Source organism: Cervus canadensis, chromosome 1 (assembly GCF_019320065.1).
Source record: "Cervus canadensis isolate Bull #8, Minnesota chromosome 1, ASM1932006v1, whole genome shotgun sequence".
In the NCBI taxonomy this organism is placed as follows: Eukaryota; Metazoa; Chordata; class Mammalia; order Artiodactyla; family Cervidae; genus Cervus; species Cervus canadensis.
Window position 1 is genome coordinate 125315672 of NC_057386.1, and position 26675 is coordinate 125342346.

At 37.9% G+C, this 26675-nt stretch overlaps 1 protein-coding gene across 2 annotated transcripts in view; it reads left to right on the forward strand.

Annotated features, from left to right (window-relative positions):
- The first annotated feature begins 164 nt into the window (after positions 1-164).
- The window catches only part of KNTC1 (kinetochore associated 1), a 73072-nt gene continuing 46561 nt past the window's right edge, over positions 165-26675 (forward strand). The window contains exons 1-20 of one of the 2 annotated variants that reach the window (XM_043441745.1): positions 165-302; positions 2454-2632; positions 5811-5931; positions 7424-7539; positions 8383-8461; positions 9271-9348; positions 10845-10879; positions 11110-11220; positions 12178-12271; positions 12633-12685; positions 12899-13014; positions 13511-13565; positions 14110-14208; positions 15414-15457; positions 15563-15628; positions 15726-15801; positions 23453-23578; positions 23669-23758; positions 24152-24205; positions 25527-25588. In XM_043441745.1, the coding sequence (XP_043297680.1) occupies positions 2504-2632; positions 5811-5931; positions 7424-7539; positions 8383-8461; positions 9271-9348; positions 10845-10879; positions 11110-11220; positions 12178-12271; positions 12633-12685; positions 12899-13014; positions 13511-13565; positions 14110-14208; positions 15414-15457; positions 15563-15628; positions 15726-15801; positions 23453-23578; positions 23669-23758; positions 24152-24205; positions 25527-25588 (1604 nt within the window). In that variant the 5' untranslated portion in view covers positions 165-302; positions 2454-2503. The other variant, XM_043441756.1, reaches the window with a different exon arrangement.

Below are 26675 nucleotides of genomic sequence, written 5' to 3' on the forward strand. Positions count from 1 at the left end.
AAAAGGGGTGGGGATAAGAGTTTCTGTAGCAACGCGGTTAGACGGTGATTGGTTGTTCTTTTGAAGGAGCGCGTAAGGCGGGGAGAGGGCGGGGCCAAGGACGTACCACAGAATGCTCAGCATGGATTTCAGAACTGGTGGAATTTAGGGTGGGGCGACTTCCTATTTCGCTTCTAGAGCAGTCTTGGCCTCCTTTAGTCGCCGTAGAAGGGGTTGGGCTTGGTGTTCTCCCGCCAATTTAAACCTGTGGCAAAAACCCTTAAGACTTTAGGAGCGGTTGTGGGAGCCCGGATGCGGGGGAGGTAAATTTGAGTGTTCTTTAATTTCTTCAGTTGCAGGTGAGGAGAGGGAGCCACGCTACTATGGGAGCTGGGGGGGGGGGGGAGCAGGGGAGGGTGGTTTTAGGTCGAAACAGGAGAAACCTTAGCTCAGTTGGGGTGTTTTCCCCTTGAGACCCCGGCGGGAGAGTGGTTGGAGTTGTTTTTTTCTGGTCCGTGTCTAGCTGAGAGCACTTAAGCAAGGAGGCCTATTTGAAACTTTCGTTTAATTCGCTTATGTGTTCACTTAGCACCCAGAGTAATCTCAAACTTAATCACATCACGTCACTGGCCTACTTAGTATTTTTTCCACCCTAGCACTGAGGATGAAAGCCAATCTTGTAATCAAGGATTCATTGGTTCCACCGGTTGGTTTAGCCCCCGCAATTTCCCATTCTTCATATGGCCCTACAGCAACCCCAAACTCATTCCACACTCTGCATCTTTGATATTCGGCCAGCATCTTTGTACCCCCTGAGCCTTGCATAGTTGCCTTGTCTTGTTATTCGGATCTCAGCTCAGTTGTCATCTCTTTCCCCTCCCAGATTTTTCTTATGCGCCACCCCCCCCCCCCCATTCACTTGAGCATTATTTGTAGTTGTGCATTTACTTATTTTTTCGTAGGGAGGCAGTATAACAGTTAATAACTGGCATGAATTTGAATTTTATATAGCGACATCGTTAACTCATTTTAGGTGACCGTGGCCATTTACTTAGTCCCCGACTCATGCTTCTCAGCTGTAAAATAGGTTGTTGTGCATATTAAATGAGTAATACATTCAAACTATCTTGCCTAGTCAATAGCGCATTTATTTTTGTCCGTCTTTCCTATGGGGTATGAATTTCATAATGACAAAGACCTTTTCTGTCCTCTTCACAGATGTATTCCCAGCTCCTAGAACAGTGCCTGAAACATAGTAGGCATTCAGTAAACGTTTGTCAAATGAACGTGGCATACCTGGGAGGCTGATAATATTTCTCTGTTCTTGCAGATGTGGGACTTTGAAACTCAGTAGAAGTATTTACCTCAGCCTGTCTTAATCTCCTCCCAATTTCTGCCCAAACAGCCACTAGAATTATTGTCTATTCTAACATGCCTTGTTTCCGGGCCCTTGCTTACACTCCTAGTAAGAGCTCTTCCAATAGTTAAAAAGCACCTGTAACCTTAAATACTAGCTCAAATGTTACCTTCTTCCACCAATACAGTAGTGGATTAGCTGCACTTAAAAGGGAGCACTTGCCATGAAACCAAGCATTGTTTCATGAACGTTTGAAACTGGTAGTGACGTTTCTGGCTATGTACAACTGTATTCCTATTTTATAGAAGAGAATTGAGGAACAGAAAGGTTAAATTACTTGCTCGACCACAACAGGTTAATAAATGTAAAGTAGCCCTAAGTCAAAAATCATTTCTTTCCTGTACTGTTACCGTCAAAGATTTAAAAAAATATCTCTGAGCAGTTACCAAAACAACTGAAACTATTTGGTTATTTTCCCCTCCAGTCTTGATTCAAGCATTGCTTTTCATTTTAGTGTTCCATGCCCGGGAGACCCAGTGAAATGAGTTATTTAAGTCCTTGCTGATGAAATAGTTAAGTGACTCCTAAGGTTACAAACACACTCTTTGGTCCAGTCAGAAGCCTAATCGTTTTTTTTCCACCTCTCCTTAACATTTTCATTTATGGTGTAACAGTCCTGGAAACATGAATGGACATGGTTTTTTAAGTTCGTCTGGAACCTTAACCAACCTAAGGTATCCCAGACGATATGCATTCAGAAACTTCACTGTTTTTCGCTATTCTGGTTAAAGATTTTTTTTTCAAATGAAAGCTTGTTATAATTTCACCTAGGTATACAAAATACTGGAAACTCTAGGACACATTGGTAAGATTGAAATTGTTTGCCTGTGACCCTAAACCAGTATGTTCTTCTCTAGTGATAGTCATAGTTCTAGTTCCATTTATCTTATTGATCCAAAGTGTCTAGTGACTGCAGAAATAACAGAGAAGTCCCTGTTTATTGATGTGTATGTGTGTGTATATATATATACATACATATATATGTATTTAATAAAGCCTTTTTATTTCCCAAGGAGCTGGAGGCTATGCAACAATGTAATTTGGTCTGATTTTACAGTTGTCATAGGGAAGGCAGTGATTCCTGAACAGGAAAACAATCTCAGAAACATGTGGAATGACATTGAGCTGCTAACAAATGATGACACAGGAAGTGGGAACCTAAGTGTTGGTTCAAGAGAAGAACACGGAACCGCTTTATATCAAGTAGATTTACTAGCAAAGATCTCCTCTGAAAAGGTAATGGTTATGTCGCTGTTTTCATTCACAAAATTTTTACTGTGTTTAGTAAGACTAGTAGCCATGTGGTGGTTGTTTTATAAATGAGTATAGTCCTTTCTCAGGGATTCCAAGTTAGTGTCAAATTACTGAAAATTTCCATCTGAATTCCCCATACATCATTTTAAGGTCAATATTCCAAACCTAAACTTTTCATAGCTCCTCTTGGCATTTTAGAAATACAGATGTATGCAAAAATGATACAAAGAATATCTACCACCAGCTTAGGAAGTAAAACATTACCTAGAATTGAAGCAAGCCCCTGGCATCCCTCCCTGGTCCCAAGCTCTTCTCATACTCCTACCACTGAGGTTGAGATTGTCCAATCCTTTCCATGAATTTCTCTCTATATTTTAACTTTCTTCTTTTAATAACTACTCCACCATTCTCACACCAGGCTTGAAACCTTATTCTCTGCCTTCTATGGAAAGTATTGCTATTCGTTTTTTATCTTTGATTTTCTTTCTCAGTAATTTGCTTTTGATAAAATTTTGGTGATCGTGGTAAACAAAGGTTTCTTTTAGAGAAAGTACAAATGATCTTCTGTCCCAGTATTATAGCCCAGGATTCCTCTGCTTCTCGTAGTAAGTTAATGTAATGTTTTAATTAGCTGATTAAGGAAAAAAGTTTTAAAAGGAGGAAAGACCAGACAAGATTTGTAGTTTTTAGAGCTAGAAAGGGAGGGCCTGAATCTCTGGCAACATTGTTCATCAAAAGTCTCAAAATGTAGGCTTTTGACTTTTTCTTCAAAGGAGCATTAAAGACATTAGCTGATACAGGTTTTCAAAAAATCATTCTTTATGCAGCTTGTGTCCTCTTGTCAGCCTGTACTGCTTTATGGCATTTGTAAATCACAAATTTATATGGAATTTATAAATATTATGAATAATACAAATAAATTTTAGTCCTTGGTATTTATTTCTAAAAGGCAAGAGTAAAAAATACTGTAGGTTCTATAATGAGAAAATGGTATTTCTTTATTTTTTATTATTACCAGCAGCCTTAAAAGATGGAAGTGGCCCAGGCCTCTCTTGATCTCTGAGGGCTACTGTTGAAAAAGGATAGTATGTATTGACCTTTGAGTTCAGTTAAGAACTAAAATTTCATCAGTTGTTAGCTTGGGGCATTACTTGTAGCAAATGCTGTGTTCACAACCCATGCTTGCATTTGGTAACTCTTTTTAGGATTTTTCCTTAAAGTTAGACAGGACACAGCAATAAAAGATACCTAAACTGTGCAAGTCAGTGTGTGCCAAATACCAAATGAATGGTACAGACAGTACATGTAGTAGGAGTTCAGAGAATGGAGTTGGGTTGGGACAATCTAAGGAGTGTTTCATAAACTAGCATCTGATTTGGGCCTTCAGAAAAAGAAGGGGAAATGAAAGCACAACTTAACCAAAATATGTGGAATGCAGCCAAATCGGTTCTTAGAGGGAAACTGCATGCATATATTAGAAAAGAAGAAAAATCTAAAGTCAATAATCTTAAGTTTCCAGTTAAGAAACTAGAAAAAGAAAATGGACTTTCCTTGTGGTCCAGTGGTTAAGACTTTATGCTCCCAATGCAGCAGGCACAGGTTCATCCCTGGTGAGGAATTAAAATCCTGTTGCATGGTGCGGCAAAAAAAAAAAAAAAATGTCTCAAGGTTCGCAATCCAGACAGAGAAAACAGCCTGGGTTAGAACCCTGGGAGGTGTAGCACAGTTTCTTCTTTGGTGTAACTTTTCAGTTTGAAGAGGTTAAGAGTATAAGAGGAATCAGAATGTAGTTTTCAAGAATTACACCTGCAGGAGGTGGCCACTGAAACAGAAATAACATGAACGGATTTAATGAGCATATGCTACAGGCTAGGTTCCCTTCCAAGCCCTGTGCTGTTGTGCAGCAGCTCAGTCGTCTCCGACACTTTGCAGCCCCATGGACTGCAGCATGCCAGGCTTCCCTGTCCTTCACTGTCTCCCCGAGTTTGCTCAGACTCGTGTCCATTGAGTCAGTGATGTCATACAACCATTTCATCCTCTGTCACCTGCTTCTCCTCTCCTTGAGCTTTCCCAGCATCAGGATCTAAGCCCTTTATATGAATTAATTCATGACTCCAAACCAGCCAGTGTTGTAGGCATTATTATTATTGTTTCTGGTTTACTAGAGAGTTGAGGCATTTGCCTGAGATGACTCAGGTAGTAAGTGACAGCATTCTCAACCACTGAGCTGTCCAACTGCTTTAAGGTACATATGTGTGGGAAGCTCTAATCAACAGAAGCTGCAAACTGGAGACTCATATTTGGCTTACAGTGTTTTTTAAAATGTTGACTGAGCTGCCAGTATTTAAAATTTAGAATATTTCACATAAAGATGCAGATTTTCTTGGTAAATTGGAAGCTGTGGCCATGCCAGGGTCTCATTTCCATGGGGCTTTCATTTTGCTGACTCTAGTTTCTGTAGGGCCTTGTGTCCTTCATTTCACAGTACACCACAGCCCCCCTCCCTGTTGTAGCCCAGACACTGAGACTTTATGCCAATATTGGTTTATTCATTTATGTTAACACCTGCTGGTTTCTCCAAGTGTAAGGTCGACCCTTAGGAAACAAAGGCTTGTACTTGGGAATTGTTTGCCCTGTACTACGGAAGATAGAGGAGCCTGGCGTGCTGCAGCCCACAGGGTCGCAAAGACTTGGACATGACTTTAAGACTGAGCAACAACAACAGAAGCAACCCTGGACTATTTCCCTGTTTCAGGTTCTGATGGGATTCAAGATATATCATAGAAAGAAAAGCTTGGTGCTTCCCTGATGGTCCAGTGGCTAAGACTCTACGTTCCCAATGCAGTTCAATCCCTGGTCAGGGAACTAAATCCTATATGCTGCAACTCAGAGTTCGCATGCTACAACTAAAGACCCTGCATGCCACAAAAAGATCTAGGATCCTGTGTGCCACAACTAAGACATGGTGCAGCCAAATAAATAAATAAACATTAAAAAAAAAAAAGGAAAGCTTGACTAAGCAGTTATATGGGCTCAAGAAAAGAGGCCTGTCAAGTGAAGTTTTAAACTTGGTTGTTTAGGACTGTGATGACATTGTTGATAACTGTTGTTAAATGTGTATAAAAATGCTTTATTTTAGTCTTATTTTTCCCTCCCCCAGGCCTCATTAAATCCAAAAATACAAGCATGCAGCTTAAGTGATGGGTTTATTATTGTGGCAGATCAATCAGTGATACTGTTGGACAGTATTTGTAGATCTCTTCAGTTACATCTTATATTTGGTAAGTCTAACATAATGCAGTAAACAAATTGGAAGTCAACTATATCTTGCTACCAATTTCTACAGCATTGCCTTTTCTTTACTCCATTATTTAGAAGACTTGAAATTAAACTGATTTTAAGAAATGAATCTTGAGTACTGTGTGCTCAGTACCAGGTGGAAAGGATACTGAGATGATCCTTTCTGTCAATAAGTCTAGGGAAAAGCATACCAGGAGAGCAACAGTTGATTTGCATGGTTTTTGTGTTAGTAGAAAACTGGGCTTCCCTGGTGGCTCAGCGGTAAAGAATCCACCTGTAATGCAGGAGACATGGGTTTGATCCCTGGGTCAGGAAGATCCCCTGGAGGAGGGCATGGCAACCCACTCCAGTACTGCCTGGAGAATCCCATGGACAGAGGAGCCTGGTGGGCTACAGTCCATGAGTCACAGAGTCAGACATGACTAAATCGACTTAGCACACACGCATGTTCAAGTTCCTGGATCTTGTGCATAATTTCAATACCATCAGGAGATATTTGAATACTTCTAGCACTATAAATGTTTAAAAAGTGCATATGAATGAATTCCTATTGCATTAAAGAGCTTTAAGTATGTATATGCAAATATGGACTTAACAGTAAACTAAGGGACAAACAAGTCAGTGGTTTTGTTGGAAAATAGGTGAAAATATTGTGAAACTTTTTCTGAAATTTTGAGAGAAATTGAAGTGTTTGAGAACAGCTGAAAATTAATGATTAATTTTAAAACAGAACTTAGCTGGAAAGGAATCAGAAGGTAATGCACGTGAGATCAAAATCTTGATCTCAACATGTAGGAGGACAATCCATATTTTGTGGAATCTTAGCATATCTGCCCTGATGGGGCCACAGGATTCGGTTTCACTGATGGAAAGTGAGACTGTCTACGTATAGTACTCTGTGTACAGATACTGCTAATGAATAATTTTAGTTATAAACGATTTACGTTCTACTGCCTTTTGTCTTAGTCTTCCCCTTGCAGTCTTCACTTCCTCCTGGCCTTCTTTCTGTTGTGCAGACAAAAGCTTTCTCACCTCCTTCAAATTTTTGTTCAGATCTGACCTTAACAAAGGGAGCTGTCCTGAGCACGCCAATTAATACCACATGGCTCTTCCGAGCTCTGTTTCCCTCCTCTGTATCACCTTTGTTTGTGTCATATAATTAGAATGTTATGCTGACTGTTTATCATCTATTTCTGCCTTAGCATTTGAGTTCCATAAAGGTGGGACTCTTGGTAATATTCTCAGATGTATACAAAAGGCCTTGAACAATGCTTAGCCTATATTCAGTGCTCAGCAAATATTTATTGACTAAGAGTCAGTAGCATTCCTTTTGACATTAATCACTACTTTCCTGAAATATTTAAAAGAAGCTTCTTAAATAGTTGACTTTAAATAACAAAATTTGCAATTCTTTGTATTGAAAATGAACATTTTTGGAGGAAGCTTGGCATAACTTTGATTTGAAATTTTCAGATACTGAAGTGGACGTAGTTGGCCTGTGTCAAGGAGGAAAGTTTCTTTTGGTTGGGGAGAGAAGTGGCAACTTACATCTTATTCATGTAACATCAAAGCTAACATTACTCACCAATGTAAGACCTTGTTACGTTTTTCATCTCCATTATCTAAATTCTAAATTATCTCTTAGCTAAAAACTCTAGCAAAGCATTGCTTGATTTGTGTTTTAAATTAAAAGAGTAATGTTTCTTAACATTGAATTTAAGAATCATAGCTTAGAAACTGAAAAAATGCACAACCTAAAAGTTGAGAATTATGTTTTATTGGGTGGACTTTCTGAGAACTTCAAGCCTGGGAGGCAGTCTCTCAAGATAGCTCTGAGGGACTGCTCTGAAGAAGTAAGGGAGGAGCTAGGATATATAGGAGTTTTGCAAGACAGACCATATAGTCGGAACATCAAAAGAGTACTGTTAACTAAAGAAAATCAGGTATCTCGGGTTAATGAATTTAATGTTTTCTGTGTATGGGAAGATGCACGAGTGGGCTCACTCAAATCATTCCTTTGATACATGCACCTTTACTATCCAGGGCCAGAGTCAGGTGCTTCCCCATCCAGAGTGCCCTTGGTGTACACTTGGGAGTAGCTGCCGTGGCTAAGGGCTGGCCAGTGGGCAGCCTGTTCATATCTATCCTGAGTTCCCTCATGGCTGGATGTGGCTGCAGCATCCTTTGTTTGCTGATATGGCAGGCAACATTTTTTAATCCACTAAACATAGGACATAAGTGCAAAGCTGGAAAATTACAGTTTGAAGACTGTATACTTATCCAAAATAGTTTTCCATTTCAAGACTAAAATGTTTGGGATATAAGTAGAATTATTGCTAATGATAATTGATAACCCTTGAGTTTAAAGAAAATAATCTTTGATTGTATTTTTCTGTGTTTAATCTTATCATTTGATATTAATTTGTAATTAGGCTTTTGTTCAGAAAGCTAACGATGAAAATCAGTGTACTTACCGGAATCTTGTTATTGAGAAAGATAGTTCAAATGAGGGTAAGTTTTTAAATTTCTTTTTAAATATCTTCTTAATAATGTTCAGTCAAAAAATCAGATCTGTACTTAATATATTAGGTAAATAAATTTGCGCTAGGTGGCTCAGTTGGTAAAGAACCCACCTGCAATGCAGGAGACCTGGGTTCGATCCCTGGGTTGGGAAGATCCCCTGGAGGAGGAAATGGCAACCCACTCCAGTATTCTTGCCTGGAGAATCCCCATGGACAGAGGAGCCTGGCGGGCTACAGTCCATGGGGTCACAAAGAGTCAGACATGACTGAGTGACTAACACTTACACAAAGTTAGACTTTTGAGGTGCAATTAATATTGTTTTAAAAAATAAGTTTATTTTAGATCTTTTCAGAGGCTTAAATGTTAACTCTTCTTAAATAATATATCCTAAACTTTTTACAGTTTTAAGAGTTCTATAGATAATTAAGGATACATAATATTCTTTAAAAATGTTCTTATGGATTTTAGTGTATTTATTATACTTCTTTTTTTTATTTTTTTTATTTTTTATTATACTTCTTTTTAACACATGTTAACTGGACTTTATTTTGATGTAGCTGAGATTATTTTTTTCTGGTAAATGAAGTTTGGTTTATAAGTTTCAAAGAAGTAATTTTGTTTTTGCAGATAATTTACCAACTCTTTATAAATAACTTTTATCTGTATTGCTACTATATCATTTGGTTATTAGACTTTAAATGAGCAAATGGACATATTTTTAAGCTAGATCCAGACTCTGGTTTAAATTTTATATTGATGTGCCTTTTAAAGAAGCTGGCTTGATTTTATTTTAATAGATACCTACTATATGCTGCTTCTTACAAACAATGGACTTTTTTGTATTACGAACCTTCAGCTTGTAAAAATTCAACAAGGTAAGTAATGTAATATTTTCTTATTACTGATTTGCAGCGAATTTTTTTTTGAGCAAAGGGCTCTTTTTTTTAATCAATAATTTTATTTATTTTTTGTTGGCACTGTTACACTGTTTGTTGGTTGTGTCTTCATTGCTGAGCATGTGCTTTCTCTACGTACAGAGCTCAGGAGTTCTGCTCTCCAGTTGTGATGTGCAGGCTGTTCGTTGCTGTGGCTTCTTTTCCTGTGGAACACGGGCTCTAAGGGCGCATGGGCTTCAGTAGTCGCGGCTCCCGAGCTGTAGAGTGCAGGCTCAGTAGCTTCTCGGCATTCGGGATCTTCCTAAACCAGGGATTGAACCTGCGTCTCCTGGATTGGCAGGCATATTCTTTACCACTGAGTTACCAGGGAAGCCGCACAGCAATATTTCTTATGAGTTTTCCAAGCAATTTTAATATACTCTCTTTGAGAATATTTTAGTGTAACTACATTCTTTGATACTGGGTATACTTTGAGTATTTGTAATATACATATTCTCCAAGTTAGGGCTGCAACAGAATCTGAAGAAATATTTATTCATAGCCTTCGACGACTTTACAACTTAGTTGGAGAGACGGGCAATATGCTAGCGTAGTAATAAATGCTTTTTGCTGGAATGAATGAACCTGTAAACTGAAATGATTGTGTGTTAATAATACAGAGCAGTAATCTAGAGTGTGTTAGTGAATCGTGTGGATCTTATATCCCTCTGAACTGGCAGAGATTGAGGAATTGATTCCAGATATGTATTCAACAATTTTTTTTTTAAAGATCTACTATGTGCTAAGAGGGCTTCTCAGGTGGCACTAGTGGTGAAGAACCCGCCTGCCAGTGCAGGAGACATAGGAGGTAATAGTTTGATCCCTGGGTTGGGAATATCCCCTGCAGGAGGGCATGACAGCCCACTCCAGTATGTTAGCCTGGAGAATCCCATGGACAGAGGAGCCTGGTGGGCTACAGTCCATAGGGTCACAAAGGTCATAAAGAGTAGGACCCAACTGAAGTGATTTAGCACACATGCATACATGTGCTAAGAATGTGCCAGATCCTGGGGATATGAGGAGATTTAAGATACATGGTTCTCTAAAGGTTGATGAAGGAGCTGGACAAGTGAAACAGCTCTTCCAAAAGGGAGTGCAAAGTGATGAAGACATCACAGGTAGCACTTCAGAGCTTGACTAGGAGAGTTGGGGCAGGGAGAAGACTCTCTGAATAGGAAGAACCCTGGTGAGCGAACGTGTGGAGAGGCACTGTAAGGGTTGTAAGACATGCTGGCTGGTGCCCTGAGTACAACATGTCATCACAGTTTATTTCTTTGGTCAAGGGCAAAATTGAAAAGTCACCAGCACTTTATTAATTTCTGACCAGTTGTTCTTCTCACTAGATTGTATATAATTTCATCTTGACACAAAAGGGGAGACTCCTATGTATTTTATGTCATAGTATAAATTTAGCCTACTTTCTCTTTTTCATGCAGCGATTGAAAAGGCAGACGTCAATACAGCTAAGAAGGTAAGACAAAACCACACTGCCTTGTTAAAACTTAAATGCCAGTTTAAGAAAGTGTTTGCATAATTGTCTAATGGTTGATTTTGGGGAATTAGCATAATGAAACATTTTAATGACATTCCCATTAAAAGGTACATTTGTAACTGTTGGTTTAACTGATTTTTATCAATCTTTCCAAGGAGTTTGGACTATGGAATATATATATAACATTCTTATTTTTTTAAATCTTGCAGTTACAAGGACAAATCAAGTCCAGCTTTATTTCTACTGAGAATTATCATACTCTCGGTTGTCTCAATCTTGTGGCTGGTGATTTAGCAAGCGAAATCCCTGTGATAATTGGGGTAATTCTTTTTTTATAAAATTTCAAATTTCTTTTTCTGAAATGTTTCATTAAAACATAGTTTTGGTAAAATTATGAATTTGTAGTGTATAGCAGAAACAGGGAAATTAGAGAATAAAGGTCATGAAATTTAAGTTAACTAAGTTTCTACATCGGAAAAACTATTGCATCTTTATTTTCACAAATCTCTACCTGACATTTAGCATGTCTTTCAGTTAGGGCTTCCCTGGTGACTCAGATGGTAAAGAATCTGCCTGTAATACAGGAGACCTGGATTCGATCCCTGGGTCCAGAAGATCCACTGAAGAAGGAAGTGACTTCCAATATTCTTGCCTGGAGAATTCCATGGAGAGGAGCCTGATGGGCTGTAGTCCATGGAGTTGCAAAGAGTTGAGCAACTAACACTTTCACTTTTCGCTTCAGCTATGAGTGCAACAGCAGCAAACAAAACATCTAATATCATATTCAAGGAGTAGGCAAAAATTCTCCATTGAATTATATTATTACAGCATTTAGAACATTTTTGCTTGCCAAATTTATATATTAAGCAGGCATTTTTCCCCATCTAGTGTATCCTGTTCAGTATTTCATCGGGCTTCAAATAATTTGAAATGAATATGAGTTTTTTTCAAATAGTAGTTATTTTAATGACAATACTTCATCAAGCACTGTATTTATCTCATAATTCTAGAGGAAGTCTTAAAGCTTATCTGGTGTCTCTAAGTTGCCTGAACATGCCTGCTCCTTATTAAATGTTCATGTGGTAGGAGTTCACTGTTCTTTCAATTCTGTTCTCTTGAAAACTTAAGAGAGGAACTGGATGATACAGCTAGCTGAGCTTGAATATATATAAATATATTTTGAAATTAGTCATGTACAACTTTGATGTTTCTACTTGGAAGAGAACTTGGGTCTAAAAACCAAGTTTGTAATTGACATACTGTTTTCACTGCTATAGGGAACTGGCAGTTGTGCATTCTCAAAATGGGAGCCAGATTCTTCGAGGAAAGGGATGACAGTTAAGAGTGTTATTGATTCAGAGATTATCAAAGGTAAAAACAAGTTAATGAAACTACTTTTGGTAATTGAAAATGAGTTGTTATTTTCATGTCACTATGCTAAGTCTAGCATGTGGGCCATTTTACCAAATAACTCTTGCAAACAAGCCAGCTTATTATTCTGATTGTCTGCATATTTGACTTCTTGGAGTGTTGCAGTAGTTACTCTTCATTTTGGAAGGTTTTTTGTTTTAGTAGTCATCCAGAAAAGTAGAGGGGAGGGAATAAATGGGAATGGAAACTTCTTGTTTAAGTGTAGTTCTGCCTTTTCATAAGTATGTTATTTACCGGCTTAAATATGGCAATATGTAACCCAGAAACATAGTCCTTACACACCTTGCTTTCTCTTTTGTAGGTGCAAAGAAGTTCCAGCTTATAGACAACCTACTTTTTGTTCTTGATACCGAGGTATGTTTCTGATCCTTTGCCTTAAGTATTTTCACTTGGTATTATATTTAACAGTGGAAGTGTTGTTAAACTTAACCAAGACAAGGACTTTAGCTGGGCTGAATTACTGTCTTGTGTATTGTATTTTATTTCAGTTACATATCAAAAGATAGATTCCCAAATGTAAATTTTTAGTCATTAAGAGGATGTATCAATGAAATGTCTCTTTTGCAGAACGTGTTGAGCTTATGGGATGTTTACACCCTAACTCCCATATGGAACTGGCCTGTCCTTCATGTAGAAGAGTTTCTTCTCACCACAGAAGCGGAGTCACCTTCATCAGTCACCTGGTACATTATGACACTCACATTGATTTCCCTTCTGTTAGAACTAGGTTTCTTGCCTGGTTCTGATCAGATCTTTGCTACCCCGTGGTCTATACAGTCCATGGAATTCTCCAGACCAGAATACTGGAGTGGGTAGCCTTCCCTGCTCCAGGGAATCTTCTCAATTTAGGGATCGAACCTAGGTCTCCCGCATTTCAGGCGGATTCTTTACCAGCTGAGCCGCCAGGGAAGCCCCATTATGTGTTACATTCCAAATAGCACTGTGAACAGACTGACGGGGTAAAGACCATTTCATTGTTAGCCATTAAGAACAAATAGGTAACACAAAAACCTCCAAGTGAGTGTGTTAGAAAGAGTGTCAGTCTAGGCCATAAACACTGAGAAGCCAAATTCATTATCTTCTGTGTGAATAAATTTTTATACAAGGATATCACTTTGACTTAGCTTATGTCTAGCAACTGGCTTATGTGATTCACTTAAACCTTCTTTTCTCTTTCAGGCAAGGGATTACAAATCTCAAATTAGTGGCTCTGACAACGACTACTAATAAGAAGGTTTGGGAGAATTTATTTCACATTTGTCCATATTATGTGTTAGAAATAGCATTAATACAAAACTAGTTGTTAAGTAGTGCTCACAATATATTAGCTCTTACTTCACACATGTACTTGACAGATCAGAAATAACCCTGCAGAGAGGTCTTTTTTCTCATCTAAATGAGAAAATGGTATAAATCTCTGTTCCATACTTTAATTGGAGCATTTCCACAAGAAAATGCTTATTATAGTGATATTTCATAGTTCTGACACTGAGGAATTACATTTGCCTTAGTTACATTTGCCTTACATTTACATTTGCCTTCCGAATTACATTGGCCTTAGTTTAAATTGTAAAATGGACTCCAGGTAACAGATTTAGAAGATGGGATAGGATGTAATTTTATATGTAACCTTTAAATGATACAGTAACAAATTTACTTATATTTTCATTTAACATTGTATCAAATGTTTTCATCTATGTCCTGGATTGTGAAGTGCTATCTTGTGCTTGTAGGTTTATATTGACCTAAGAAATTCATTGCTGTCCTATTTTTCTTAGATGAAAAACCTTGTGGTCTATTCATTACCTGCAATGGAAATACTGTATTCTTTGGAAGTATCTAGTATTTCCTCTCTGGTCCAAACAGGAATTAGCACGGTAAGGTGACATGTATTTTGAACTACTTTATAGCAACAACAACAAAAACAATTAAGATTAACTGAGTCAAGAATGAGTGGAACCTAGTGGAATACCTGGATAGATCTCAGGTTTCTAACCATATTTATTGTTATCAGAGGTCCTGTAATACATTTATTTGTAGGAGGTCAGTTTTCATTTAAAAAGACAAGATAATTAATTGACTAAGACATCAGTCAATTGCATATTCAATTTTCTTGTCTGATCACAGGGAATATAAATGATTGTTAATTTGGGAGAGGTTATCACTTTTTACTTAATTTTCTAACTAAAAATATTAACTAAATAATAATAAATTTAATAATAAAATAAGGTAAATTTAAATAATTTTAACAAAAAATAATTTATTTTTTAACTAAAAATTTTATCCTAAAAATTTTTTTTTACTATGTTTCATCTCTTTTTTATATACATGCCCTGTATTTTTTCCAAACCATTTGGAAATTACTTGCAGACATCATAACTTCTCATCTCTAGTTTTAGCAGGTATCTCCTAAAGAGTCAAGCCATTCTTCTAAAACATAGTCATCACACTCACAACATTTAACAGTAATGCAATATTATTGTGAAATATGCCATCCAAATTCAAATTTTACCAATAGTGCCAATTACTTGAGAACTTTTTTTTTCCCCTGACCTAGGATTCAGTCAAGCATCGCAAATTGAATTTTATTGTGGTCACATGGTGGTTTACTTTAATCTCTAAACTTACTTAGTCTTATTTTGGTCTTTTCCGACACATTTTCTTGAGTACTAGTAGAATGGTTGAATGTTCCTCCATTTGGATCTGTCAGCCTCATCATGATTAGATTTGTGCTAAGCTTTTCTGGCCAGGATCCTGCATAGGTGATATTGTGTCCTGACTGGATCACGTTAAGGGACTCAAGTTTACTCATCTTGTTATTGGTGCTATTAAATTTGATCACTTGGTTAAAGAAGATCTGCCAGATTTCTTCCTTGTAAAGGTACACGTTCCCCCTGGTAAGTAAGTAATTTCTGTGGTACTGTTTAGAGACTATGGGAATATATTCTTTTCCTCAACAGTTTTTCTCAGTAATTTTAGAATCCATTGATGGATAATTTCTGCCTAAACCAGCTGTTACTCTAGTAACTATAAAGTGGATTATTTCTGTTTCTCAATTTGAAGCATGTTTTTGCTCTTGTAGGATACCATTTACCTTCTGGAAGGAATTTGCAAAAATGATCCAAGGTAGGTCACATTTTGTTTATCAGATACATCATTAAATAACAGCACAGTTAAAATTTACTTACTAATATTAAATGACAAATGTCAATATTGAAACGTTTTTTTCAGTCTGTCTGAAGACTCAGTCTCCGTTTTAGCACTCAGATGTCTTACAGAAGCTTTACCAGAAAACAGGTAACTTCTCCTTTTCTTTTGAGCCTCACCCCTTAATGGAAGACTTGAATTCCCTGATTAATAAAAATTTTACTGAAATTTCTTTTCAATTTTTCAGATTGAGTCGGTTACTTCACAAACACAGATTTGCTGAAGCTGAGAGCTTTGCCATTCAGTTTGGACTAGATGTTGAGGTAATTATTCATGTATTCATTCATTCATTGAAAGCATTTCTTCATGTACTAGAGGCTGAGGAGACAAACAGGTAAAACATGATTGAAATTCAGTGTGATCAGACCTGTAATTAAGATACGACCAAAGGAGCGTAAGGGATTCAAAGGAGGTATTGAACTTTTAAGTAGGGTGGGAAGACTTCCTGGAGGAGGTAATTTTATGTCAGATCTTGAAGATATTCCTAATAGTCCTGGGAGAGGAAGGGAATTCTAAGTATTAGGACACATGAAGAAAGTGAGGGATGGAACTTTCCTGGCAAACCAGTGGTTGGGGCTTCGCCAACCAAAACAGGAATGGGGTTGCTGGTCAGGGAGCTAGGATCCCGCTTGCCTGGACGCTGTAAAACCAAAGCATGGAACAGAAACAACACTGTAACAAATTCAGTGAAAACTTAAAAAAGAAAAATTCATCCCTTATTAAAAAGAAATTCGCATAGATGTTAAAAAGAAAGTAAGGGAGTCTTATAGTTTCCAGGAACTCCTAGTAATTAGTCAGGACTAGCATGTAGTTTCAATGTGCATAGAAAGAAAAGGTGACGATGGAGAAGAAGGTCAGAGTCTGGAGGGCTTTGTGTGCAGAGGATTTAGGTTTTGTTCTGCAGGTGATGGGGAGCTCCTAAGAATTTCACTGTATAAAGAGGGGAAATTGATAATGGGGTTGAACCCATATCTCAGTTGGAAGACTGAACCAGTGCAGCAAGGTAGAGACATACAGGAGGGAAGGCCAAGAGAGGTGTGTAGAAGGTAGAAGCAGTGGGGCTCCGTGATCAAACAGGGGGTGATAATGTCGGGAAGGGTCTTGCAGGTCTCTGCTCAGCACACTAGTTGGAATGTGATGATATGACTTAAAAATGAAGAGTGTCGTGAAAAAGTTAGGGATAGCATATAAAGGGTTCTGCCTTATGAACATTGCATGTGTGACTTCCCTAGTGGCTCAGTGGTAAAGAATCTGCTGCCAATGCAGGAGATAGAGGTTCAATCCCTGATCCGGGAAGATCCCACATGCCAGGGAGCAGCACCTAAGCCCGTGAGCTGCAACTACGGAGCCTGTGCTCTGGAACTGGGGAGCCGCAACTGCTGAAGCCTTGTGTGCCCTAAGGCCCATACTCCCCAACAAGAGAAGCCACTACAATGAAAGGTCCATGCAGAGAGTAGCCCCCACTCACTGCAACTAGAGAAAAGCCCTCACAGCAACAAAGACCCAGCATAGCCCAAAAATTAATAATAAATAATTAATAAATAAAATTATATGTTGGAAAAAAACATTGCATGTAAGGGATCTTATAAAATGAGGCTCTCTGATAGGAACCTAGAGAGTGATCTGAGCTGAATCTGGAGGTGGATAACACAGGGGAATGACTCAGACCTCTCAAGGAGAATGTGGAGAGTCAGAAGAGATCTGAGTATGAGATACAGGGCACCAGCACACGGGATATAGAGGAAGAGAGGCGATGAACACATTCGGGAAGAAACCCACACAAATGTGCAATTGAAGAAGCCAAGGAAGAAGAAACTGAAGTTTAGGGAGGAGAATCCCTGGCAGTCCAGTGGTTAGGGCTTTTTGCTTTCACTGCTGAGGGCCTAGGTTCAGTCCTTGGTGGGGGAATTATGGTCCCATAAGTCATGAGATGTGGCCAAAAGACAAAAAGTTGAGTGGGGAGTGATCAGCAGTTGCAAATATTACTGATAAAATCAAGCATAAAAACTGAAAGTTGTTGAATTTGGTAATTAGGAATTCGTTGATATCCCCTGAAAAGTCGTGGTAAGTAATGAAGGAGGAAGCCTAGTGGTAGTGAAGAACTAATATTTCCTTTGCGGATGGTGAGTATCCACCTGTTTGTTGTTTAAAAAATGTAGCATTTTGGGGACTTCCCCACTGGTCCAGTGGTTAAGACTCCAGTAATCCCAATGAAGGGGGCCCGGGTTTGATTGTGGTTAGGGAACTAGATCCCCATATACTGCAACTGAGAGCTTGCATGCTGTAGCTAAAGATCCCATGTGCCATGAAGACCTGGCATAATCAAATTTAAAAAAAAAAGGAGTGGAAAAATGTAGCATTTTATTTTATGTAACAACCTAAATGGGAAAAGAACTTGAAAAAGAGTAGATGCAGTGCATATGTATAACTGAATCATTTTGTCATACACCTGAAATTATCACATTGTTAATCAACTATACTCCAATATTAAATAAAAAGTTTTTAAACATAGCATTTTAAAACACACAAAAGAATTCCATATATTGTTTAAAAGTGTTTATGAGTAAAGAAGTAAGTAAATTAGTGGGATAACAACCACCAAAATTAAGATAACAGATACTTCTAGTTTAGGGAAGGAGGATGATGTATTTAGAAGAATAGAAAGAGATCTTAAACTATATTAGTAATTTCTGTGGCCAGCACAGCAAGTAGGGATCGAAAGTGGTCGACGCAGTTTGGGAAAAAGAAACTAGAGACAGAATTAAAGTTTTAAAGATGGAACCAGGGAACTCAAGACCTCTTGGGTCAAGAGCCCTGTTCCTTGGAGCCACATCACTTTTATTTAGTGTTTTGGCAAGCAGAAAGTATCTTGTGTTACAATGAAGTCAGCCTCCTGTGTTCCCGGTCACGTCTCCCATTTTATTGATTACTTTAAACTATCTTCGTTATTTTCTTGTACAAGGGCTATCACCAAGCTGGAGGTCATAGACCCGCATATGCCTTGGGAAAACATCTTAGTGTGTGCACAAGCAGTGTTCTGAACTTGCACTGACCTGGCGCTCCAAGGTCCGCACTATGTTTTTCCTTAGCTTAGCAGGGCATGACAGCCCCAACTGATCAACCCGATGTACTTTTATTTGGGTTATGCTGTATTGCTATATTTTGCTTTTATTCTTTTCCCATGGCGATTTTCTCATGGCTTAGCCAGAGCAACAGGCAGCTGACTATTAACCCCTGTAAGTAATGTGCTTTATTTTTTTTTTTATTTGAGTGATAAATATACAAGTATTTGTTATATTATTATCTTTTTTAACATCTGAGTTTCTAATTTTTAAAAAGGTGAATAGAGCAAAAAATCAAAACCTGTGAAAGGTGTTTTCATGTACTAGAGACACGGAACTATAGAAACTACTCTTTCATATCATTTTTTTTAAAATTTTCTCTTTTAAGAAAAATGGGTGTACATGTGTTCATATGTACATCATGTGTACATATCATTTTTAGCTTTCGGAACCAGAAAGCCCATGTTAAAATTGGTATTTTGTTTATAAGAAAGGAACCTGAAGTACTTCCCTGGCAGTCCATTGATTAAGACTCCATGCTTTCAAAGCTAGGAGGCTGTAGTTCGATCCCTGGTCAGGGAACAGATACCACATGCCACATGGCCAAAGGATAATTAAATAAAATTAAAAGAAAAAAGAAACCTGAAATTTTGACTTTGTCTATATTCAAGTTGTTTCTAGTTGCTAAATAACCTTTGATGGAAAACTAGACATGAAACATAATTGTGTGGTCATCTTCTAAAAACCAGCTCCATTTATTTTAAAAAAAATTAAAGTTAATCAATTTGGCTGCACTGGATCGTAGTCACAGCACACAGGGTCTTCAGTCTTTAGTTGCAGTATGTGGGATCTTTGGTTGCAGTGTGCGAAGTCTTTATTTGTGGCATGTGGGATCTAGATCTCTGACCAGGACCAAACCTCGGCACCCTTCATTGTCAGCACTGAATCTTAGCTGCTAGATCACCAGGGAAGTCCCTCTATTAATTTTTGAACAACATAATTTCAGACCCTCTCTTGAGTTTCAGGTTTTTTGGAGGGAGTTTCGAAATTTTTATTTTGTTTATTTATTTATTTATTTTTGGGTGTGCTGGGTCTTCATTGCAGCATGCTGGCTTTCTCTAGTTGCAGCACATGGGGGCTTCTTGCAGAATACAGGCTCTAGAGTGTGCAGGCTCAGTAGTTGTGGCTCATGGGCTTCTCTAGTTGTGCCATGCAGGCTTAGTTGCCTCATGGCGTAGGGATCTTAGTTCCCTAACCAGGCATTGAACTTGAGTCCCCTGCAATGGAAGGTGAATTCTTAGCCACCAGAGCACTTGGGAAGTCCAAAGTTTAAGTTTTTTCAGCCATAGAATAGGGATCTTAGTATTTACCCATAGAGTTATGATGAGGTTCAAATGCTTACTTAAGTTTTTATGAGAATTAGTAACTGAGATAATTCACATAAAGCTCTTAGTACACCACTGGTCACGTCTAGTGAGGATGCAGTAGAAATGATTTACATAACTTTGCAATCTGGATTACCTTTCAGTTATCTAAGTGTTACCTTCTTTAATGCTTTTTTTTTTTTTTAATATTTATTTTTATTTATTTATTTGGCTACACCAGATCTTAGTTTAGGCATTCGGAATCTTTAGTTGCAGTTTATGCGATCTAGTTCCCTGACCAGGGATTGAACCCAGGCCCCCTGCATTAGGAGCACGTAGTCTTACCCACTGGACCACCAGGAAAGTCCCAGTGCTTATTCTTTTTTTTTTTTCAATTATTTTTATTAGTTGGAGGCTAATTACGTCACAACATTGCAGTGGGTTTTGTCATACATTGACATGAATCAGCCATGGAGTTACATGTATTCCCCATCCTGATTCCCCATCCCGATTCCCCATCCCGATTCCCCATCCCGATCCCCCCTCCCACCTCCCTCCCCCCACTGGATTCCCCTGGGTCCTCCCAGTGCACCTGGCCCGAGCACCTGTCTGATGCATCCCTCCTGGGCCGTTGGTCTGTTTCACCATAGATAATATACATGCTGTTCTCTCAAAACATCCCACCCTCACCTTCTCCCACAGAGTCCAAAAGTCTGTTCTGTACATCTGTGTCTCTTTTTCTGTTTTGCATATAGGGTTATCATTACCATCTTTCTAAATTCCATATATATGTGTTAGTATGCTGTAATGTTCTTTATCTTTCTGGCTTACTTCACTCTGTATAATGGGCTCCAGTTTCATCCATCTCATTAGAACTGATTCAAATGAATTCTTTTTAATGGCTGAGTAATATTCCATGGTGTATATGTACCACAGCTTCCTTATCCATTCGTCTACTGATGGGCATCTAGGTTGCTTCCATGTCCTGGCTATTATAAATAGTGCTGCGATGAACATTAGGGTGCACATGTCTCTTTCAGATCTGGTTTCCTCAGTGTGTATGCCCAAGAGTGGTATTGCTGGGTCATATGGCAGTTCTATTTCCAGTTTTTTAAGAAATCTCCACACTGTTTTCCATAGTGGCTGTACTAGTTTGCATTCCCACCAACAGTGTAAGAGGGTTCCCTTTTCTCCACACCCTCTCCAGCATTTATTGCTTGTAGACTTTTGGATAGCAGCCATCCTGACTGGCGTGTAATGGTACCTCATTGTGGTTTTGATTTGCATTTCTCTGATAATGAGTGATGTTGAGCATCTTTTCATGTGTTTGTTAGCCATCTGTATGTCTTCTTTGGAGAAATGTCTGTTTAGTTCTTTGGCCCATTTTTTGATTGGGTCATTTATTTTTCTGGAATTGAGCTGCAGGAGTTGCTTGTATATTTTTGAGATTAATCCTTTGTCTGTTTCTTCATTTGCTATTATTTTCTCCCAATCTGAGGGCTGTCTTTTCACCTTACTTATAGTTTCCTTTGTAGTGCAAAAGCTTTTAAGTTTCATTAGGTCCCATTTGTTTAGTTTTGCTTTTATTTCCAATATTCTGGGAGGTGGGTCATAGAGGATCTTGCTGTGATTTATGTCGGAGAGTGTTTTGCCTATGTTCTCCTCTAGGAGTTTTATAGTTTCTGGTCTTACATTTAGATCTTTAATCCATTTTGAGTTTATTTTTGTGTATGGTGTTAGAAAGTGTTCTAGTTTCATTTTTTTACAAGTGGTTGACCAGTTTTCCCAGCGCCACTTGTTGAAGAGGTTGTCTTTTTTCCATTGTATATCCTTGCCTCCTTTGTCAAAGATAAGGTGTCCATAGGTTCTTGGATTTATCTCTGGGCTTTCTATTCTGTTCCATTGGTCTATATTTCTGTCTTTGTGCCAGTACCACACTGTCTTGATGACTGTGGCTTTGTAGTAGAGTCTGAAGTCAGGCAGGTTGATTCCTCCAGTTCCATTCTTCTTTCTCAAGATTACTTTGGCTATTCGAGGTTTTTTGTATTTCCATACAAATTGTGAAATTATTTGTTCTAGTTCTGTGAAAAATACCGTTGGTAGCTTGATAGGGATTGCATTGAATCTATAGATTGCTTTGGGTAGAATAGCCATTTTGACAATATTGATTCTTCCAATCCATGAACACGGTATGTTTCTCCATCTGTTTGTGTCCTCTTTGATTTCTTTCATCAGTGTTTTATAGTTTTCTATGTATTGGTCTTTTGTTTCTTTAGGTAGATGTACTCCTAAGTATTTTATTCTTTTTGTTGCAATGGTGAATGGTATTGTTTCCTTAATTTCTCTTTCTGTTTTTTCATTGTTAGTATATAGGAATGCAAGGGATTTCTGTGTGTTAATTTTATATCCTGCAACTTTACTATATTAATTGATTAGCTCTAGTAATTTTCTGGTAGAGTCTTTAGGGTTTTCTATGTAGAGGATCATGTCATCTGCAAACAGCGAGAGTTTCACTTCTTCTTTTCCTATCTGGATTCCTTTTACTTCTTTTTCTGCTCTGATTGCTGTGGCCAAAACTTCCAACACTATGTTGAATAGTAGTGGTGAGAGTGGGCACCCTTGTCTTGTTCCTGATTTCAGGGGAAATGCTTTCAATTTTTCACCATTGAGGGTAATGCTTGCTGTGGGTTTGTCATATATGGCTTTTATTATGTTGAGGTATGTTCCTTCTATTCCTGCTTTCTGGAGAGTTTTAATCACAAATGAGTGTTGAATTTTGTCAAAGGCTTTCTCTGCATCTATTGAGATAATCATATGGTTTTTATCTTTCAATTTGTTAATGTGGTGTATTACATTGATTGATTTGCGGATATTAAAGAATCCTTGCATTCCTGGGATAAAGCCCACTTGGTCATGGTGTATGATTTTTTTAATATGTTGTTGGATTCTGTTTGCTAGAATTTTGTTAAGGATTTTTGCATCTATGTTCATCAGTGATATTGGCCTGTAGTTTTCTTTTTTTGTGGCATCTTTGTCTGGTTTTGGAATTAGGGTGATGGTGGCCTCATAGAATGAGTTTGGAAGTTTACCTTCTTCTGCAATTTTCTGGAAGAGTTTGAGTAAGATAGGTGTTAGCTCTTCTCTAAATTTTTGGTAGAATTCAGCTGTGAAGCCATCAGGTCCTGGGCTTTTGTTTGCTGGCAGATTTCTGATTACGGTTTTGATTTCCTTGCTTGTGATGGCTCTGTTAAGATCTTCTATTTCTTCCTGGTTCAGTTTTGGAAAGTTATACTTTTCTAAGAATTTGTCCATTTCTTCCAAGTTGTCCATTTTATTGGCATAGAGCTGCTGGTAGTAGTCTCTTACCAGTGCTTATTCTTGAACTGCATGAATATTCACTTTTTTCTTTTTTTAGCATACAGCATAAGGTTTCATCAACAAGTGTTATTTTGCTTCAGGTTTCTTGATGTGGCATGTTTATATTACAGCTTGTTTACAAAGTAAAATCAAATGATATATTGGAGAAGCTAGCTTTGAGTTCTCCGGACACCAGTGAGCAGACTGAATGGCAAAAACTTGTAAATGAAGCTAAGGAAAATCTACATAAAATCCAGGTAGGTTTTCCCTGTTGTTTAGTAGAATATTCAGAATAATGAAATGATCAGCATTGCGTTGCCTTACCATGTCTGGCATTTATGCAATAGGATGATGAGTTTGTGATGAATTACTGCTTGGAGGCTCAGTGGATAACCTATGAAACCACCCAGGAAATGCTAAATTATGCCAAAACCAGGGTAAGTTTTTCTAATTTTTGTCCATGTTAGTTTGTCTTAAGCAAAAGAAATAATTTCCAAAAAGCTGAATTGTTTTTCCATCAGTGATCTTTTTAAAGTGCATTTTAAATTTTTTTTGCTGTTCCAAATGATGCCTTTTTTTGCTATAGATTGTTTTTCTCACTGATCTTTGAATGAATACTGTTGCTAGTTATATTCCTTAAAATCAAGGTGTAACAGATGGGCAAAATGTGAGCTGTTTTCGTAAAATGCATTGTTTTTAAGATATATAATTTTTTTACTCATCTCAGAGTTCAGTGCAATTTACTTTTTAAAAATGATTTTTTACTTTAATTCACAGAATGGAGAACCTGATACAGCCAATATTCTAACCATGTTTCTTATTCATCTTAGCTTTTGAAGAAAGAAGATAAAACTGTTCTTGTCTATTCTGATGGCTTAAAAGAGGTAATTACATTAGATTTATAGGTTAATTTGGGATTGAATGTACTAATAGAATATGCTTTTGAATTCAAGATAGGTCTGTACTTTTTCAAGAGCAAGTTACTTTAATACATTTTTCCTTATGGCAAAATGGGAGTAATAACAGTACTTAAGGGTTATTTTGAAATCAAATGAAATATTTCCTCTAGGTATTTTTTCATAGCGATTGCTACCTCAAATAATTATAAATTATGATGATAGTTATGATAGTGTCAAAAAATATATATGTGTGTACATGTACATACAGATCTTCCTAGACTTATGATGGGGTTATGTCCTGACCAACCCATTATTAAGCTGAAAATATCATAAGTCAAAAATACATTTAAGGGATTTTCTTGGCAGTCCGGTGGTTAAGACTCCATGCTCCCAATGCAGGGGACACAGCTTCCATCCCTGGTGGGGGAGCTAAGATCCTGCAGGCTGCATGCAGGTGAAAAAAAGTACATATAATGCACCCAACCAACTGAACATCATAGTTTGGCCTCGCTTATGTTAAGTGTGCTCAGAGACTTACATTAGCGAGAGTTGGGCAAAATCATGTGACTCAAGGCCTACTTTATAATAAAGTGTCAAATAGCTCATATAATTTATTGAATACTGTACTGAAAGTGAAAACACAAAATGGTTGAAAGGGTATCAGTTGTTTGGGATTATGTGGCTGAAGGGGAGCTACAGCTTCTTAATTCTTGCCGGCATCACAAGAAAGTATTGTCTTGTATATTATCATTAATGCAGGAAGAGATCAGAACTTGAAGTGTGATTTCTATTGAATGCATATTGATTTTCCACCATCATAACGTCAGAAAATGTTAAGTGAACCATTGCATGCCAGGGACCATCTATAATTTTTAACTCTTATCTCAAAGTAAATGTTTAGTATAATCCAGCTAGGTTTTACCAGAAGGTCATATTTATAAATCAGTGGGAAAACTAATTGATTTTGAAAGACGCTTTTCCTGCTAGGCTTTAGGCACTTCCTACATCATCCATTGGGATTGAAACATTTGGAAGGCAGATTTAAAGGCACAGTTTATATACAAATACATTCCTCTTCTTTGCTGTTTTATTGCAATGCAATGACTGTGATTGGAAATGTTTCCATCAGTCCAAGTTTTATGTTTTGTGCTGAATAAAGGCAGCCATATTTATGGGTATTGACCTGTAATACAGGATAAAAGGAGAATATGTACAAGATTTCTAAAACAGAATGCCTAATTTTGGGTGTTTTTTATTTTAATGTTACTGCACACAATATTTAGACTGTCGGGTTGTTTCTTTTTAGGTACTAAGGGCTCATGCAAAATTGACTACTTTTTATGGAGCATTTGGACCAGAAAAATTCAGGTGTGTACATTCCCCATTTTTAATTTAAGTTTGGACTGTCATAAAAGATACAGCATTGCTTTGAATGAATTTATATTTCTAGGGAGTGAATGATGGAAAATGTTATCTTTCCTGCTAAACTTTAGACACTTTCTACATCATCCAGGTAAGGCAGACCACCTTACCTGCCTCCTGAGAAATCTGTATGCAGGTCAAGAAGCAACAGTTAGAACCAGTCATGGAACAACAGACTGGTTTCAAATTGGGAAAGGAGTCCTCAAGGCTGTATATTGTTACTCTGCTTATTTAATTTATATGCAGAGTACATCATGCGAAATGCTGGGCTGGATGAAGCACAAGCTGGAATCAAGATTGCCCGATGAAGCACAAGCTGGAATCAAGATTGCCGGGAGAAATATCAATTACCTCAGATATGCAAATGACACCATCCTTATGGTAGAAAGCGAAGAACTAAAGAGCCTCTTGATGAAAGTGAAAAAGGAGAGTGAAAAAATTGGCCTAAAACTCAACATTCAGAAAACTAAGAGCATGGCATCTGGTCCCATCACTTCATGGCAAATAGATGGGGAAACAATGGTAACAGAGACTATTTTGGGGGGCCCCTAAATCACTGCAGATTGTGACTGCAGCCATGAAATTAAAAGATGCTTGCTCCTTGGAAGAAAAGCTATGACCAACCTAGACAGCATATTAAAAAGCAGAGACATTACTTTTCTGACAAAGGTCTGTCCAATCAAAACTAAGGTTTTTCCAGTAGTCATGTATGGATGTGAGAGTTGGACTATAAAGAAAGCTGAGCGCTGAAGAATTGATGCTTTTGAACTGTGGTGTTGGAGAAGACTCTTGAGAGTCCCTTGGCCTGCAGGGAGAGCAAACCAGAAAATCCTAAAAGAAATCAGTCCTGAGTGTTCACTGGAAGGACTGATGCTGAAGCTGAAACTCCAGTACTTTGGCCACCTGATGTGAAGAACTGATTCATTGGAAAAGACCCTGATGCTGGGAAAGACTGAAGGCAGGAGAAGGGGATGACTGAGGATGAGACAGTTGGATGGCATCACTGACTCGATGGACATGAGTTTGAGCAAGC